General features: G+C 26.6%; 1 protein-coding gene across 2 annotated transcripts in view; it reads left to right on the top strand.

Moving 5' to 3' along the window:
- Positions 1-8,614: 8,614 nt before the first annotated feature.
- LOC111034213 (protein-tyrosine sulfotransferase) overlaps positions 8,615-21,326 on the top strand; it is a 110,385-nt gene continuing 97,673 nt past the window's right edge. Inside the window, exons 1-2 of one of the 2 annotated variants that reach the window (XM_022315330.1) lie at positions 8,615-8,863; positions 8,966-9,062. In XM_022315330.1, the coding sequence (XP_022171022.1) occupies positions 8,997-9,062 (66 nt within the window). In that variant the 5' untranslated portion in view covers positions 8,615-8,863; positions 8,966-8,996. Of the gene's footprint in view, positions 8,864-8,965; positions 9,063-19,224; positions 19,724-21,326 lie in introns of those variants that run through there. The other variant, XM_022315323.1, reaches the window with a different exon arrangement.

Raw genomic sequence — 21,326 nt, 5'->3', positions numbered from 1 at the left:
ATTTATAATTACTCCACTCAGAACTAAAACAACATGTATACAAAGAAATGCCATTCAGTGAATAGTGATACATAATAGTAATATCCCATATCATTTATTATGCAAGAAGACAATTCAGTTATATAATTAAATAATGAATAACTGCTAAAAAGCACTATCTGCATATAGATTAATGCTCAATATATGGTATGCACAACGTGTCAGTTTTAGTTAATTTCAATACTTATGGAACGGAATGTTAATAGATTTTTTAATGAACTGTCCAGCTTTTTTTACTTTTGTAGTACAATTAAATAAATGTACATTGATGTAATTACTAATTGCCTGTGTACAACTTGGAATATTGTAGTACTGAATAGTGTATACCACAGTATAAACTTTTTACTTTTTTTTAGCTAAACTGGCCTGCAGATGTAACCGATCATTGATTAAATAATTGAATATGTATAACATATTATTTTGATACAGTTGGGTAGGAAAAAAAACTAATTATTGTTGCGATTCAATTAATGTACAAAAAATGTAAGCGTCCGTAAATACGAGTCAATCGCCAATAGGTTAAATGATTACGATCAGGCAACTTTGAACGTTTTGAAACTAATTCGATTTTAATTAACTGTTACTGGTTACATTTTTATCATACAATTTTTTATTGTTTCTCAAAAATCAGTAAAATAAATCACGTATTCTGATACAATGTTGATGGCAAATATTTTATCAGAACAAAATAATATTGGTGCAGTACACCAGTAAAATATATATATTATGATTATAGTTACATATGATACGCCATTTAGTACATTTACTTTTATTTAATATTTTCAAATATTGCTCAAGTGAATTATATTGTACAAAATGTTATTATCATTACAATTTCTTTCCGATGTTATATCAAGCACTATTAAAAAATTATCATTAAAACGTATTTAAAAATTCCAAGACATTTTTAGAAGAATCCTAATTAATTGTTTTAAGCCTTTAAAAGTTATTATATTCTGAGAAATAATCCTAAGTATCCACTGTATGAGTGTACAATTGATGTACAATTTCTCAAAAATAGGCTCCCCCTGATTTCGTCATAATTTAGTAACTAGTTGTTTATGATAACATGAATCCTCATTGGACGAGGTCTTTATCTTCTAGTATTTTATCCCGTTTTTAAGTTATGCTCGAAATTATGTAAAATTTATAAACATCTAATATATTGATATTATTTCATATTTGGTCATTCCAAATAACATTAAATATAGAGAACATGTGTTTTTACTTTTTAGGCCAGGCAAAGAAGAGAAAATGGCGGAAAAAACCCCAATCAAGATTTTATTTTACAGTTATAAAAAAATATGCATTATAATATATTTAAAGTTCTCACTGATCGGTCTGGAGCTTTTTTTCATAAGCTCATGAAAATTAAAAATATTAGGGTTTTTGAATATCTCAAAAATATTACAAATATTAAAAAGAATTCCTTTTAAAAAATATTTATGAGACAATTTACAAAAAGTTTTCTTGTATTGTTTCATTTCATTTTTCATTTTTCAAAATTGAGAGTTCAAAAATTATTAATAATTTTTTCTCTTTTTCCATGTTATTTTTTACACTCAACTTAAGATTACTCAGTGAAGAGAGCATGAAAATGTTTCGATTGTATAGAAGATTTCAGAGACGATGTAAGAATATCTGAAATAATTTTCTAAGACAAAAGAACAAACTATTTTACTTGAGATATCTTCTATTAGTTTCACCTTTTTTATCCAATATATATTCTATATTCTGGAAAGTGATTAGAATGTTTAAAAATGAGCTCATTACTTCATTAATTGTCTGTAGTTAATATCCAATTAACTCATAAAATAATTCATTAGCGTAATAAAGTGATTATTTACTTTACCTATACATTTTAAAAATCCCTATTTATTCTAAAATTAATGCAAAAATCCAATCGCTCTGCTCAAAATCTATAGGTTATAGTCTTCATAATTTAGCTTGTTCAGATGATAAAATATTAGTGTAGGTAAGTCTAAATATCAAGAAGTTTAGATTTTAAAGACAATTTTTAATTACTAAATGTTAAGGTATTTTTATCTTACGATACATAATATGTTTATAATTCTCAGTGTTCGGATTTTTATAAACGTAAACCGTAACTAAGATATATAAATGAGTGAACAATCTTAACAAAACGAGATGTATTATAATATTATTATAATATTATCGAGATATTATTTGAAATTAATGTAATTATTTTATAACTGTAGCGTGTTGTTCGGTGTTAGTTATTACTTATAACTTATAAGTTATTACCATACACGAATATTGTGTTTGAATGAATAAAATATATTTCTTAAGTTCAAGTAGGTAAACTAAGATTGTTTACAGAAGACCAAATGAAATGTTGTTAATAATCCTATACATACAACTACATGAGTAATTAAGTATATAACATATAATATAGCTTGAAAATCTTTAAAGGATTCTATTTCATAAATAATAAAATATGTAATTCGTACGTTGCAAGACAAACAATAAATGTTATGTAAGCAAGTCTACTTATAAATTATGATACATGTATAGAACGTAATACAATTTCAAAGTATATTACTTTATTAGTATAAAAATATAATAATTATGTATCAAGAGTTATATTTTAAATCGATGTACCTATTGGCTAAAATAGAAAAAAATATGTACTACCAAAAAGCACACAGCACAAGACTCATATAACACCTACCTATCCTACCTATATTATTATGGTCTATTTTAATATATATGATAGAACATTGAAATATAAAAATAATAAAATTTTTTAATAATAACATTGAATTCAAAACCTTTTTTTAATTATTCAATATGTGTTTTTCTTACTCTTATCTAATTTGCTTATTATTCTATGAATAGATTGTAAATATCTAGTAAAAAATAAAAAAATAATAAAAAAATAATTCAATATAGTGTACGTATAAGTTGTCTAAATTAACTTTTTTTAAATAAACTCTTACTTTTGATGAGCAAGTATAACTATTTATTTGTTAAATATTTTAACGTGTACCTAGGTATCAAATGCATATAACATATTATTAAAATATTAAATAAATATTATTTATTTCAATATTTATTGGTTATATTGATTAACTACTTGTATCATTTTAATTATTACCAAGTTAACTTGTTCAATTATGTCACACTGTCAAAAATGTAAACAAAAAACGTTACATTTGTAGTTTGGAGATGAATAAACTAGGTATACCTAATTTAAACAATATAATAACGTTACTAGGTTCTGAATAAAGTTATGTAGTTTACTCAATATATGCATGTAAGTATATAGATGCCTAGGTAGGTACATCTACTATGAAGTGTATCCTCTATTTATTATTCGAACGTTCACTGCTTTTCATTGCTATGTACGGAATTGGATGATTTTCAGGACCATCGAGTTTAAGATGAAGTTATTACAAATCGTCTATACTCTATATACAATAGATTTATTTTTATTACTTGCGCATAATAATAATACAGGTATATACATATGTATACATATATGATTTCGATGAGTTCATTTTTTTATCGAATACGATTTGAACATAATAATATACAAAATAATACATTTCCAATATAATAGTATATTATATTCCTGTGTACGCATTCAAATATTGCATAATATAAATCCGTAAAAGCAATATCGAAATGTGTTGAGTACGCTACACATGCATATTAAAATCCCATATACTAAAATAATATTATTTTTTGCTTTTTTAAGTGGTGTACATGAAAAAAATAAGGAATCAAGAAAAAACAACAACAATATCATGCATGTCCCTTCAATATAGTTCAATTGGATTCGATCAATACTTTTAACTGGGGAATGGGAATACAATATTATTTTTCATATGATTTAAACATCTATATAATATTAGGAATAATTGAAGATTACTGCAAAAATGAAAGATGGTAGGACTGTATTTTTAAAATACAATTTAGTATTGTGTTAAATAAAATTGCCTGGTCATTAAATTTTAGTGAAGTTAGATTGTTTTATGGCTTCTTAAAAATACTCTTACCACAGACCCCTTTGCATAATTTGTAAATTATATTTGAGTCTTTGAACTTTAGCTGTTTCTCAGTCAAAGTCAGTAATGTCTATTATAGGTAATCAAAAGTTAACAATAATATTATTCATTTTTGTGAAGACACAATATTATATCCTTATGAGTTATGACTATGACATGTATAACGATGTCTAAATATTAAATAAATAACAATAAAACATTATTAGATAACAGTACAGGGTTTTGAACCAATCGATAATGCATACTCAAAAGGTAACTCTGGTTATTAATCTCCGGTTAAATTCTAATAATTCTACGAGAACATAATATACAATATACCTAATATAATAGTAAAATTATTATTGATGCTTATTAGGTATATATAAATATCTTTTCTAAGAATATTTAATTTAACCATCAGTTTTCTGATATAAATCTTTCATTAAAGGAATTAAACTGTAAACCTACACATCTGACTCCAACAGAACGGTTGTAAGATTCCTCAAAGAACAAGAGTCACATTCCATTCAATGCAGGCAAATGAATACAAATTACATAGAAATATAGAAAAGTCGTTCAAAATTTGCATCACACATCTGAATTATTTTATACCAGACTATAATTATCTATACATAGTTTAAAACAAGGAAGATAATGAATGTAACTCACAGGCTAACTAAGTCATCTCTACCCATTGCTAAAAGAAAAGAATTTCAAAATCCAAGGCGGTGACTAATCCATACATGGCCTAGAACTTACACAACATTTAACAAATACATAATTTGTCTGCAGTAAAGCGCTCATTTGAATTTATTTGAATATCGTTTATGCATTGATATTTGATACATTGTCCTTAAGAAAAATTTGTCATTCTATTTAATTGTGTAAAATGTAGACTGCAAAATGCAAATTTAAAGGTACCTAACTTTTATAATTTATGTTTAGTACATACCTATATTCACTTAACCCAGAGCATAATTTTCGTAAACCGGAATCATATATTTTGTTTTTATGCACCGAGACAAAATAGGTAAATGTTTTATTTTTTCTACAACTGGAACCGGAACCAGTGGGTACCGGTAAAATCAAAAGGTCTGTGCTATTATAAGTACTTATAAATTATAATAATATGTATATACATTTTTTTTAAATTATCATTTGATCTTTTTTGTTCTTACAACTGTGTATTGTGTATAATAATGGAGATTAGCTAAAAGCTATTATAGCTATTTACTTTTTTTATAGTACTTTAATAATCTAGTTGTATTTATAAATTATAAGCATCAGATAAAAAAATTTTAATATATTATGTATAATTTCTGTTTCCATATTTTGAGGTCCCAGGATTTGAGATGTAGTATATTATTGATTACATTCTTCAATTTTCTCTTCTCATATAGTATATTTAGTATTTATTTATTTGTAAATTTGTAATAATTAGAAGTATGGCTAAAGGTGGTTTGAAAATAATATAGTAGTTATTATAAACTCGATTATAAGATAAGATCATACAGATCGGTAAATGGCTCTTTGTATAATTCTCGTGCGTTTTAATAATTAATTAATTCTAATCATAATAATTTAAATTACAATTTTACAATTAAAAATTAAAACTTCATTGTACAATATTATTTGAAATCGTATTCAGTCGTTTTAGACTTATTATTTTAGATACTAAAAAGTTGTTTGACCATACTTATAGTTTTTTTCATATTGCATAATTATTATTTGTTATGGTATTTTGAACTTTGGAGCGTTATGTTTTAAGTTTTATCAATAACCTGCATGAAAAACGTAGCGAAAAATTTGATTCATGACAGTTATGTACCAAAATTGCCTATATATATTGCCGTGTAATCATAATTTTCTATTTAAATGTATTAAAAATATATATAATATGTAATAATAATGTAACGTGATTAATTTAAACAGAAAAAAATTCGATTATAATACTTCGATTATTTTTAAATTTATTTTATAAGCAAATAAGACTCAGCTAAGTCGTCTCCACATTTTAATCCAGTTTAGAATCAATTATCTACAGTGTATAACACATAATACACCATATGAAAATGTACAGAGTTGAATTCCCTATACAAGATAAAAGTATAAAAGTATATAATATTACTTTATCTTCTTCAAGACATAGTAGAATATAGTGTAAAAACATATAAAGAGGGACGTAATAATATATTTTATTAGCTCTTTTTTTCTTGGAAATTATTATTGAATTATATATTGAGGTATATCCTAGAGACCTACGCTTTATACAAATTCAATTAACGACCATAGTGTAAACTATATACATATATATATTTACCTATAGACATACTAACAAAGACACAAAGTAACAAACATGCGGTTTAGATGAAGACGTGCAATACGACTCTGATATAGATATAACTGTAATTAAATTAATGGTGCAATTGTATTTGTGTATAACACAACGGCTATATAATATACAAACAGATAAAGGCAGTATGAAACGATTTCTGTAAATTTAAGAATTTTATTTTAATAAAATGTTTTAGAAATATGATTTAGGTCGTTAAAAATTAAAATAATTATTACAGCTAATAAAGAACTAAAACTAACTCATAAAGATAGCTAAAATAACTTTTTTCTATACGATTATGATTATTTTTCAAAATCCGTTAAGTGTGTTGTGTGTACAATAAGTAAATTATACATATTTTAAGTTATTTAAATTTAGAAAAACTGTATCAGACATCCGCTTTGGCAACTGAACCGTAAAAGTTAAAATGAGTTAATCAGTGTTTAACAAATAAAAGTAAGCTATGTAAACACAACTCATGTTAAGATAGTCCTAATGTGGATATTTTTTTTTAGATGAAGCTATACAAGCATAATATAATTTTATAGTACAAATTATTATATTCATAAATTTATAATCAAAAATTATTATTTTTAATAATTATGTTTACGATAGTTAGAAATTTAAGTCCCACTTACGTTTAAAACACATATTGCAAAAAAAAATTATAGCTCCAAAACATTTGGTTTTTACATTTCACCACTCGCAATAACGAAAATATAAAACAGTTAATAACATTTTTAAACTAGTGATTTTATAAGATAATTCTGATAGTTATACGGGATAGATTTTATTGATTTTAAACTTTATTTATTAATGATAAAATCATTTATTTTAAGGAATTGAAATGATGAGGCATCTAGATTTTACATAGAGGGTATTAAATTTGAATTGATAATATTATTGTATATGAAAAACGATTCTAAGCGGAGAGAGTTTGTCGACTCAGAATATTTTTTATTTTATTTATATTGTTATTATAGTAATAGTTACTGTAGCTGCAGATAGGTTGAATTAATATTTTTTTGCATATTGTCATATTTGTATACAATAATAATATATACTTTAGATGTTTCGAGTATCCATGAATAATATTTTTAAATTACAACAAAATAACTTAAATCGTTATTTTTGGCTATTCATTATGTCCCCGTATTAACATCCAAATTTGAACATAAAATAACTATAAAAAAAAACTTAAAAACTGTGTTTATGTAAAAGAATAACCTATTTCAGTGGAACCTTGTACTACATTTTCAACCCTTATCTATAAAAGTTGAACATTTTATACATTTTTAACTACAAAATAATTTGTACATTTTCAATTTGATAGAATTTGCTAACATTTTAACTTTAAATGCCTACAAGAAAAACATCGCACCTAAATATTTTTAATATATTTCAACTGCTGTTCTAAAAATATATCAGAAACCTTGCATTACATTTTCAAGTATTTTGATCAAAATTATATTTTTGCCTTTTAGGGTGATATCTGGAGGGTAAATTTTCGGTCTACCATTTTCACATTTTACTGCATTTAACATTGGTATCATAATTCTATCTTAATACCTAATATATAACAATAATATTATAATATATTGCACTCGTCATTTTTTTGCTATATTAATTTTTAAAGCGAGTACTTATAAGTATTCTACAACTGTAAATTATTATCTAGGTGTCGCTATACAATTTAAATTTGGTAAAAAATAAAAAGCCGTCGAGAGCAGAGCAAGGGTGTGCCGCGGGGTTACGTATTTTAATTCGTACATAATTTTCTTTAATATTGAAAAGAAATATTAAGTTGCAAACTTGAAGAATTCATTAGATTTAATTATTAAATGTGATACTCAAATAATTAATAAAGTACCCTACCCATTGACATCTTATCTTCTCCGAGTTATGACAGTAAGACTTAAGTAAAGTACTCAAGTGTAAGATGGAGCCGTGGAGGCAAAGTGCAAACGAATGCAATCGTAAACATAGGTATTATTCTTATTCTAATTATTATTAATAAAGCGTACTTATTTGTATCCAGCGTAGTTGTAACTTGTAAGTCGTAACCGCGGTTTAAGATAGAATTATTCATCATAAACCGTGGTCGCAACGTGGTCGTTGTCGTCGTTGTCGGTGGTTCCGCCGTGATTCGTGTCGTACACTACGATAATACTATTATATCTAAATCGTCTCGCTGGTCACACTGGTAACCGGTCCGGTGCAAAACGTTTCGTTGGCCGATTTCACCACAAGCGAATGTCGCGGGACGTGTGATAATGTCAAATGTGTGTTTGTTTTTGTTTTTGTTAGTTTTTCTACACTCGCGTTTGAATTTCTGATTCTGACTGAGAATCGCCGAACAACCTCTCGGTTGCTAGTCGACACTCAGTTTTTACTGCATTTCAGACGTCTAGTCCTTACCTTTGTCGGTTGGCTGTGGATATGCAGCGTTGTGGTTGTAGTAGAAATAGCAATAGTACTGGTAAGTAGGAATGTAGGATTTGGTTGAATAAAACAGCGAAATTATATGTTCCTTTTTACTAATACAATTATTGTCTGGTAATGTGAATGTGTTATGTGACAGGCCAGAAAACCTGTTCACCATCCAGCTACCTATGACCGCTATTGAAACTGCCACCACGATGGACAAGATTGTGACACAAATCAAAACTCGGTTTAAGGTAAGCACCATTAGTTCCTCTTCCTGTTTTGACCACAAAGCTGTAATTGCACCAACTGTCGTTCCACGAGGTACCCTTCTAGATAGGCCTCGTGGCAGTGTAGTACCAACTAATATTAGTATTTAAGGTAGATAGGTGTATAGAAAATCATTGTGATAGCATACTGAATGGACCATGTATTGGCGACCATACATTATTGGTAAAATTAAACATATAACACCGCTACACATACTTTGCAATTACTTAATTGATATTTAATTGTTGTACCTAGCCGTCTAATATTAATACATAAGAATAATAAAATAATTAACTATGATGTATGTTGCGGCCAAACAACTTGTAATATTTCTTGTCTGTTTGTAAACTATGCAAGACTCAGGAAGTAGATTACTGTCTAATAATTCAGCTTATCAATTTAAACCAAGTGTTAGTGTGATTGAATGTGTATTGTTAATTGTTTTTTATCCGATTCTATAGCAACCATGAAAGCAGATTTATTATTGACAGCGTTCGCTACAATGCAATATTGGTAAGCCGGCATGTAGATTATTACTGTATACCGTGGTTTTATTTTCATTTAATGTATTAATCTCATTTGCTGTAACAATTAATAAATTAAACTTCATAAAATCTATTTCATCGAGTTAAACCATATAATACTATACTAATATAATGGTATCTTACTAAAATTCCTTTGCATGATGTAATATTTTTAGTGGTCCTTAACATTTATATTCATATTTTTTTGTATATAATATATTAAATAAAATTGATGTTCATACCTATTTTTGTTTTCAATACTTCCCAACTTTCATATGACTTTTTCCTTTCCTTTTTTTTTGTGCCCGGTATATATTGATTAATATTTTAATAATCCATTATATAAAGTTTTACCTATAAAATAATTAACATTTCTTTTTCTTTTCAGAATGATGAACATAACTTGAATGTGATACCTAATGTATTTATCAACAATATGAAAACCAACTACTACTATGAAAATATGCAAGCATTATTATAACTGTTATTGAAATTTTTTTTACATTGTCTTATTTTTTTAGAAATATATTGTATCTTTGTTGTTATAATTCCTAAGTAGATAATTTTAAAGTGTGTTAAAGTTAATTATATTTGCAGTACCATACTATTACCTATCAATATAACTCTAGTATACTGCCATTTACTTGTTAAAAGATTTAATATTCAAAATGATAAGATTGTCATTTTTTCTGCTCATTCCACTACATTTTATGTTGACATTAAACTGAATTATTTACTTACAAAATTTTAGCAAATTTAAATTGGATAGTTACTGCTTTTATGGCCAGTTTGTTCAATATTTCAACATTAAGCAAAGGGTACAATTAACAAATTTTGTTATTTTTCTGAAGTTGAATATTTTTCTACATTAAAGATTTTACTAGTTGATACTTGAACTTTGAGGTCTCTTCGCCATTAAACTCCCTATACAATACTATCTCTCTCATTCTCATACCACTAATTATACCCTTAGGTATCCAATTCTTCGTCTGATGCATCATACCATCAAATACCCATCTAAAAATGTTTGTTTTTATGTAAATTCTTATTAGTAATTCTGTTGTATAGTGGGTATATTCTTAATCCTGAGTCTTGGCATATTAGAGTAATTATTTTACTATTATTATGTTTTTGCATTAAGTATATTTTATTTTATTTTTTATTATCTATTAAAATAGTACTAAATGAGACTAAATTACATTACCTTAACTATTTAATTTAAATAAGATTGATAAATAATTTTATCTTCTTTAAATAATATTTTTGATATTTATTTTTACAACTTGTCCACAAATGTAAGTCTTAAAATACAGATATTTATAGTTATTAGTTCATAATTTTCATATTTCTATTATTAACTTATTACCTATGTGTATGATTCAGTAAAATAAATTCATGTGGATCTTTCTAAGAATATTTAGGATTATTATTATATGTTCTATTGGGTATAAGATTTATCAACCTAATTGATTTTCCTAAGATTGGGTTACCACAACTGTAAAATTACAAAAATAAAGTGTATTATTATGTATTCATTATTTTATATTATGGTTTGTTGTTAGATCCATTAAAAATATGTTTTTGTTATAAGTTAATCAAACTTAGACTCTTCAACACTTCAATAATAATGTCATAAAAATGTTAAACAAGTCATGATAGTTGATATCTAAGCTCTTTAATATTTATTTACTTTAAGATTAAAGAGAATATATTTTATAATATAATTGATTATTTTACCTAGTTTGGCCTTAAACATTAAAGTAGCAATCTTTGTTCTTGATACTCATAAATAAAATAGGCAAGTGTATTGAGTTACAGGACTTGTAAATTGTTATGCTTTAGTCTAGATTATCAAAATGTCTGTAAGGAAAAAATGTATGATAATACATATATCACCATAAAATAGATCAAATTATATTTTAATTTATTATATTATACCACTATGATTAGAGATCTTATTTCTTATCATGTCACTTAACCATATTTCATAATGTCCACTTTTATAATTTGTCAGAAGATCAAAACAACTAAACAAACTCATTTTTTAATATAATTTATCGTAACAAGCTATTGGCCTAATGTTAAGTATAAAATTTGACAACATTAACAATTAATACCTAATTAGTATTGCAATAAATAGTTCTCAAACAAAATTCATAAAAATATTTTTTAATTGAGTCAGGTACTTGCCTAATTAAAACTTTGATAGTTCAGATTTATAAAAATTCAATATTTTGTAAACTTAGGTACCTATCTAGTCTACTAATATCTTAAATAAATAAACGTATTGATAATTTTAACATATTGTGTACAGTGGTTCATACAAGTGTCTACACTCAATATTGAGAAAAGTTTCAATTTTTTAAAAATATTTTTTTACATAATTTGACGTTATTGAAAGGCTATTGTATTTTTAAAAAAAATAACTTTATTGAGTTTTTAGTTTTTTGATTGGCATTATACATTTTTAATTTCGTACTCAGAAGTAGTACACTTTTGATTCTAAGTGGAGCGATGGTTTTCTTATTTTGTTGTAATTCAAAAACGAATTACTGTAGACACTTGAGATTTACACCATATGTTTATTTTATCAATTCGTATACTTGATGAAATGTACAAAATATTTTGTCTTGTTTTAAGTTGTTTACGGACATTTTCAATTTTCATTTTTTTTTCTACATATGTAAATAAAATTATATTGGTTTTATTAAAAAGCATACAAATTTAATAGAAGACTCTTGATATATTGTTACAATAGCAGTTGAAAAATTTTAAAAGTACGTATGTACGTTTTTGTTTTATAATCATTTAAAGTTCAAATTTAGATGAAATTACATATTAACCCAAAGAATAACAATTTTAGTCATTTTGTTGTAATTCGGTTCTCAAACAAGCAACAGCCCAATCTTTCGTAAGTATATATTAGTCTACATAATGTTTTTCCAGCATCACTGATATATTCAATTTACCGTCTACCGTATTAATAATTAGTAATAACGTATAAAATATTTTAGACTGACACACCGTCTCCGTCCAGAATCGTTTTTCGTGTACAGTGATGTTATATCATTGAACTCAAAATATTTAATACCATCCATTTCAGCGACCTTCTAGACACCTAATGTACAGCAGAGCGACATCTACTTACCTGTTTTTTTTTTAGATTATTTTAATAAATAAAAATTGAGTTAAAAAAGTTTCGTACGGCTAGGTTATATTTTATTAGGTATATTGTATTAAAAGTTTGATGAGCGGAATAAAGTTGCTCAGAGGGTATGCAACCTCGCAAAATATCCACTACTGTTCATCTAAACTTTAAAAACTTAGTAAAAACTAAAAATACCCATACCTAGTGTATTACCGTATACCTAATTAACTATTATTTGAAATTTCGACTGTTATATGTTGAAATAGGTGCTCAGGAAAATATTCTGCTTGGGAATGTGAAGTTAAAAATGAAATAAGTATACAAAATAGTAAAAACCTTAAAAATGACATCCATTTATGTAAAAAAAAGCAAAACCTTTAAAGGACAAGTATATAGACTTACAGAGATCCCTCTAACTTATCTTATTCCTATTATATCAATAATAATAATTTATATTAATAACCTCATATTGCACATATTAAAATAATATGATAATATGAAGAATTTAGACTTGAATTAATATTTAAAGTAGGATTATTATTTAATGCCTGATTTATAAGTTGTCCGTTTTCATTTCAGTACGAAAATACTTTGTATTGTAGGTATCTACTTGATATAAATTAATTATTACCTACTATACTTGTATTTCACAAATCTTTAATTTCACCAGATGCAAGCTTATATTTGAAGTTATTTACAACTTAATGGATGCTTTAGAAATAAAAATTTTTGCTACTTCAAAATATTTGAAAATTGAGTAGAAGGTTTCTCATATGTTGATATTAATGTACATTTAAAAACTAGTTGGGCGTAAATCCACAGTATATTTTTTAATGAGCGTTTGAACTTTGAAGTCTGACTTCAGACACAATTCTTCAAAATCACGAAGATTGGTCGAACTATTTTTTTATGGGAGTTTGAACTTTTTATTTCAGCATTTAATTTTCAGCATTAAGAAATTCACATCGAATTATTAATTCAATTTTCTTATTTTGTTGTAATTCAAAAACGAATAACCTTAGATACACGAGTACTTGAAATGTTCACTAAATGTTTATTTCATCATTTTGTAGACATGGGTTATACAGTCTAGACAGTTATTTTGTTGTAATTTAAAAATGTTAATATAATATAGACTGACTAACAGTTAACAGACCGTCTTTTCTCAGAATACTTTTTCGCATGCAATGATATTATATTATTGAATTCAAATTTCCACCATATATTACAATGATTCATGTGTAACTTTCAGTACAACTGAGTTGTCTACCTCTTTACTTTTGACTCTTTAAAGTACCTTATAGTTATAATTTTCTACCAGTAACCACCCTAGTTGAAAATTAAAGCATTTTTACTACCCTCAAAATGTGATGACTGACACAAAAATAAGAAAAATTCATCATTGTAAAATCAATACATTTATAATCTCTCCGCTCAAAATCTAAGTAGAATACCGCCTTGTTCAATGAGTCATCGAAAATAAATCATTATATAGCTTGCGGAGATATAAAATATGTGTAAAATGTAAATTTGTTATTATAGTTTATGTTATAATTTATAATATACTACTGTTTTCTCCTAACGAAGTATATAAGGTCTTACTAAAAATAAATATGGATAGGTACCTACATTCAAGTATCATACTCAAATTTACAAAATATTTATCTGAGAAATATCCACATTAAAAACATATGTTGTTAAAAATATCAATGAATGTAGCGTGGTAAATTTTAGGTATGCATTTTTTTATACATATGGCTTACATGCACGGATACGATAAAAAATTATACGTGTGTTAGTGAAGTATATAATTTAAAATTATACAACTTTTATTATAAATATAGTAATATTAATATAAATAATAAAATACGTTTATGTGACAAATATAACGTGTGTAATTATTGTTTCTGTGCATGTCTGAACTAATAAAAATGATTAATACATTTTAAAGTTTCTAATTAAGTTTGTGTTAACGTATAGTTGCTGTCTCTTTCTGTCATAAACACGTTATAACACAAACATTTTTTGTATATTTAAATTACCTGGAAAACTGTCTAAATTAGGTAAACATAATATTATATATTAGAAAATTCAGCAATAGAGTATTTAGTATAGCCAGTATAGGTTATATAGTATAGTACTTATCCTGTAACCTCTTATCTTAGGTAAATATTTTATGCTGATTTAAAATCGATACAATATAATAGGTATGTATAGTATACTTTTATAACTTTTATCTATTATTAACTTAAATAGTTAAAATTATAATTAGGAATACATTTCGTATAGAGCATTAGTTAACTACTTATCAATAAATATTATATGGTATATATTATATGTTTATCTAATTTTAACAGTTTGGTTACAAAATAAAATAAATAAAAAAATTATTTTGACATAGGCACAGGGCACTAAATGGATGCACAATACACGTATAACAGATGATGATGTTACGTAACATAACTTACGTTTACATAATTCTATTAAATTGCATAAGTATTTACCTGAATAATAATTTAATTAGGGGTAACAAATATCCTGTCGGAAGCTCTCCACCCAGACAAGTCTCATGATGAATTTTTTAATCAAGACCAATCTTATAAATACTGTATAGATCTGTTAATTGTTTATGTAAATACTAAATCTAAGGAATCTTTAGATTGTATGCCAATGGATGAAAAATAGACGAAGAGGCTTATTTATTTAATAAAAAAAAAAAATAATAATAATAATACAATTAAGAATATGGCAGTATAAATACCTAATATTGTGTACATTACAAATTAAAAAGTGACAAATTCATAAATATAAAATAACAATAATGATTAAAAAATAAATGTTGTTGCATGCTTTGTATGTATATACTTTGTGTGTAGTAGATGTATCATATATTTTTTACAGTTATAGTTATAAATGTTCAGATGACCATAAATTTTTAACACAATAAAAACAAGTAGACAGTTATATTATTTTGTTATTGTGTAGTAATAGTGTATTGTGTTTAGTGTTTAATAACTGATGTGAACATTTCAATGTTATATAAAAAAAAACTTTTTTGTTTGCCTCCAATATTTGAATGTCATGCCCTATATTATCATTAATTTTGTTGTATACTACCCAGCAGTAACAGTTATGGTTGCCATATAAATTCGTACTTTTTTCTGTGATATAAAATATTTTATAAACTGTTTATATAATTTAGTCTTAAAGAAATATATTGCATATTGCATAACGTATACCTTAGTACGTATGTGCTTATAATACATTTAAATGTATTAAAACATTATCCTTATACCTTAAATACTTTTATGGGCAAGACTAGTTTTATAATAATATCGTTAAGACATTTTTTTTTTAATACAACACATAATAAAAAAATTAGGTTTGGTATTTTTTTAAACGTTTTTAGGTGCTTTTATTATTGATGGAATGTGCAACAACTATAGTGGGTACTAAACATATCTGTAAAAATAGTATAGTGTAGGTACGTTATAAGGAGTGTAAACTGTAAAATCAGGTATTTTTAGTACTAGGACAAACGAGTAGCCATAAAAAAAATTTTAGCTATTTTTTCTGATTTTAGATTTTAGTATAGGTACTTATTCCTCTGATTCTGGTTGACTGAAATATAGTATATACGCCGTTATATTATGTAGGACTGCGTTTTTAAATACATACGAGTGTGTTGAATTATGTCTTGTTCAAATCATCTCCAAGTGAAATATTATCCACATCTTTCGAGTCTATATAAAGATATAATATTAAATCGAAAAATGTGCGCTCGAGAATAGCGAGAATAATGTAGTTATTTATTTTTGTTCCTAGTCATTAGTATAATAGATGGGTATAGTTTTATAATTATAAGTATTTTACAGGTACCTACTTAATTCAATAAATATAATGTATACTACATGCATTCGATTCATACATTGGATATAATGCTATGACTTTGTTAAAATTCAATATTGTTTTAAGAGTGCACTTAAACACTTAACGTTCACTCAATTTTGAGTGTACACCAAATGTAACATCAAATTACGCTTTTAAATATTACATAAAATAACAAGTGGGTATGTAATATAGATGTACTATAGTATTTTTTCCAAATCCTATTTAGTCTACTACCACTATAATAATGTTTAATCATGATTATGTCACTATAACATTATAATATTTTGTATTGGGTGGGTTTATGTACTGGTATATGCTAGCTTTAGGTACCTATTGTACCTATATACTTCATATGCATTATAAAATGGGGAGAAAATCTCTGAAAATCATCCCATTTTACTTGTACAGTCGTACTATTAACAGTTTTTACTTGTTATGATTTCTGTCGATTACATATTTGGATGATCACAATTGTGAAATAAAAAACGACAAAAACATTATTTATAATAAACACCCTCTTATTAGGTCTATACAGTATGACTAGACGTATCAAATATGAACATTGGTAATCGTAAAATATAATAAGTATAGTGATGGTGATATCCGGCTACGTCGTGCGTTGGAGGCGTTCGCGAAAGCTGATACGAGTTATCATATGTATTATTATATAATATATCGTGTATACTCGTCGCTCCAATAACAGTAACTGTTTATTGTTATGTGTGACGTTATTGCTTTTCGTTGTTTTTTTCGACGTATCATTATCGTACGACCACCACAATAACACATTTAACTGTATTATGTGCATATCATATTATACAAAAAGTAACAAAAATATTGCTGTATATGTATTTGATTTTTTTCTGTTTTTTATACTCTGTAAAAAATTTGTATACATTATACTAAAATATGGTACACTTGAATATGATATAATACATATTATAATACGTACATCTACAGTTGTTTTATACGTATTATTTTTATCTCTTATGTAGGTAAACGTGATTTGAAGTTATTTCGTTTGTCTAAAGTTATACATACGCAGACAACGTCGTAAACGTGCTCGTGGAAGGGCAATTTCACCACACAATTTGAATTTTTTCCCAACTATTTTAATTTTTTCCAAAAGAGTATCCTTATTAACAAAATAGAAAGGATTAGATTAGGTTTATTCAAAGCTTTTATTTTCCTCGCAGCGGTCATAAACTCTTTTTGCAACTACGTTATAGAACTATTCATTATATAGTCTAACGAAATAAATATATTTATTTTTCATATTTGTCTAATTCGTCGTATTGTTTATGATTACTGTGAAATAATGTCGCGTGCTAAACTTCAGTATACAAAAGTACAGTAAGTGCCTATCATATAGTACACTGACCAACTAACCTAACTGTAAATTAGAATTGTGTATTATAGAACAGACCGTCGCGTTGTTGTTCGCGTCATTAGTTATTATCTATCAAACTTTTAACTAAAAATACCCTTCAAAATCAAACCTGGTATTGGTAAATGAACCTTGGCTGCAGAAAAACATCATATTATTTACGTCAAGCATAAAAGTATTTTGGACTTTGACAAATCCGTGTTTTTGTTGCCCTACAAACATACGGCTTAGTAGTTATTATGTACTGTATTGGTATATTTATTCTATGTGCTGACTGTCCGACTCTCTCTGACGAAATGGAGCATTTTGGTCTAAAATCCATTCGTCAAACGGAGATTGTATATCAGCACTACATCAGCAGTAATGATTTTGCAGTCCAAAGTAATGGTCTCGCATTTCGGTTTGATAATTTCTTTTCCTTGGATAAAATAAGTTCAATTCGATTGTACACATTATATTTACTTATGAAAAACACAACAGAGGAATGTTTATAACATAGTCGTTTGCTCGTTTTGTAACTTTGTAAGTACCTTTACATCCATTATTAATTTAAGGTCAGTTACGAATCCTCAATGGTTTTATGAAATCGTAATAAATTTTTTTAATGCATTCGACATAATATTATTTCAACTTTTAGGACACAGTGGTTATTTATTTTTTAGTCGTATAAAAATATACGTAGGTACCTACTTGAACATCTTTGACTGATAAATATTGTCTTGGTAGGAAAAATATTTTTGTTTTAACTCGGTTTAAATTTTGATTTACCTAGTTTGTTAATTATGATTTTGTGTTCTATAAAAATATATACAAAAAAAGAGTTACCTATTGAACAAAAAACATAGTCGAACACCCTGTCTTAGTATTTATTATTTTTATACACATAGGTATTAGGCACATATGAATTCCAGTCTTATATTCACCTTACATTTATCCAAAATGTATATAAACGCGTTCCCGAACACTTTGTTTTATATACATATGCGCACTGACACACACACATATTCATTTAATTGTTATAACTGAGAAGGTATTTCTGTATCTTGCGATAAAAATCGGCACACGCCTATGGCTGTGATATATACATTGTATAGTATTATATACCTACATTTTATACGTAAATATTTGTATGTATTATTACTGTGCCGTCGCGGTCTCCGGACCGTAAAACGCGCGCGAGAATCAGGCGGCGGCGGACTCCGTTCAGTCCGCAGTCCGACGGCGAGCGTGTTGGTCGCCGCGTCCGCGAAAAGTCACCGCCCGCGATCGTCTTCCGAATGACAAACGCACGAGTCGTGTCGTATAATATTATATTCGACTGAACCGCGCCACCGGGTCAGGTGTTCCGTGTACCGCCAACGTATATTTTATTTTCATAATTATTACGAATCGTAAATTGTTGGGTGATATTATATTGGCCGCATTGGCCCAGTCGCATCTTCATTTCGGCGCGAATGACCAGTATATCGATATATACCTACGTACGTTGTATACGATAGGTGTTACAATAAGTGTTTAAAATAGATGCATGTGCATTAAACGGATTGACTAATCGATTTCGGTTTTTTTGTTTTATGCCGTCCCAAATGTCGTACGATGACGTACTACAGCAATTTCGGTAGTGGCGGCGTGCACAAATCCGCCGTCAAACACAACGGAGACGTGATCGCTTGTCACAAGTGTGGCGGATATAAGGTACCTACTTACGAATAATATGTAACGTATTTGTAGGCATATATATAATCTAATATTTTTATTGTAAATTATACATAAAAGAATAATATGAATACATTTTGAGTTTCCGACGTTTGTAAAGTTTGTTATTGGTGAAATTGTCGTTGCTGTAGTTTTGGTGACCGGCACCGCAAATACTAATTACAAAGTTTTGATCGGTAATGATAATGATGATAAAAAACAATTAGCTTTCTCCAAAAATATGGGTTTGAACTAAATCCTTACATCACTTCATGAAGAGGTAAAACGTACAACACGTTAAATCGTTTCAGGTGTTTAGAAACCCTTTTCTACTTTGAAAACTGTAGAAGTTGCCCATTAGGTTTTTCCGTATAAATTATTATTTGGTCGTGTGGCTCGAAAAGTTTACAAACTTAGTTAACGGTATTAAACATTTCTAAACTTTTCGAATGACTGTTTAAATATAGCTGGTAAATTATATGAAGCTATGGAGCCTATATGCAAATGTGTAGTACCTATACATTATTGTATTGTTGTTATAACTCATATGTATATATTATATTGTGTTGGGAATTTCACCTTTAGTTTTTCACTTATGGAAATTACTCTAATGGATATATTCACATACATCCAGGGTTGTAACTTATTATATAACGTAAAATTTCAGGATCTAATTAGTGGCATTTTCCATTAAGATGTAATCTTGTAAACTTCATAGACATCCAAATGCAAATGTTTAGAATTTTAATTTTGTCTCATTATTTTTAACAAATAACGGGTATTTTAATAGTAATTGATTACATATTATATATAGCGTATTTTAGATCTTGTTGTAGATAGTGAAAAACATGAATGGGTCTGGAATTACTACTTTTGACGTATAACTATATTTTTTACTTGCCATCACAACATACAAGTATATTTTGTTAAATATACTATAAAATCTAAGTTATTGGGAATAATATATATAATATAATTAGCATATTATGATTATGCTGGATATAAAAGTAAATCTATTTTTCTTTGTAATTCTTATAGATTTGGTACTTACTTGTATTTTTTAATTTCAATAAATTTTTATGATTTTTATAATTTTTAATTGGGTTCAATAAATTATCTTTTAGTTGACACTATAAAAATATTTTCGATATTGCATATCATAATTATACATTGTACATTGTATGTAACTACATAATTTTAATATCATAATAAATAAGTTACTGTAAAAGTATTTGTTTTAATATTTGATTACAATACAGAGCTAATATATTGATTTTAAAATACAGGACGTCCCACTGTGTTAGTCCTTGTCAATCACTTTTTTTAAATTTAATCTGAAGTTTTTCATTTATTAACAAAATAATTCCCCATTTTTTGAAAAAAATGTTGCCTACTTCTCACTCAAACAATGTAAAAAATATATCAGCAATAAAATTAGCTACTAAACAATTATTTGGTAGTAAAGGTTTTTTTTTCAAAATCGTCATGATCAAATCGTCAAATGCGTCAAATCGCATGAGTTATAATAAATTAAAACCAATAGTCCAAATTTTCAAATTAAAAAAAAAAACCATGCATATAAAATTATATAATATCTTGCACT

This window comes from Myzus persicae, unplaced genomic scaffold (assembly GCF_001856785.1).
Source record: "Myzus persicae strain clone G006 unplaced genomic scaffold, MPER_G0061.0, whole genome shotgun sequence".
Classification (NCBI taxonomy): Eukaryota; Metazoa; Arthropoda; class Insecta; order Hemiptera; family Aphididae; genus Myzus; species Myzus persicae.
This window is presented reverse-complemented; position numbering and strand designations above follow the sequence as displayed.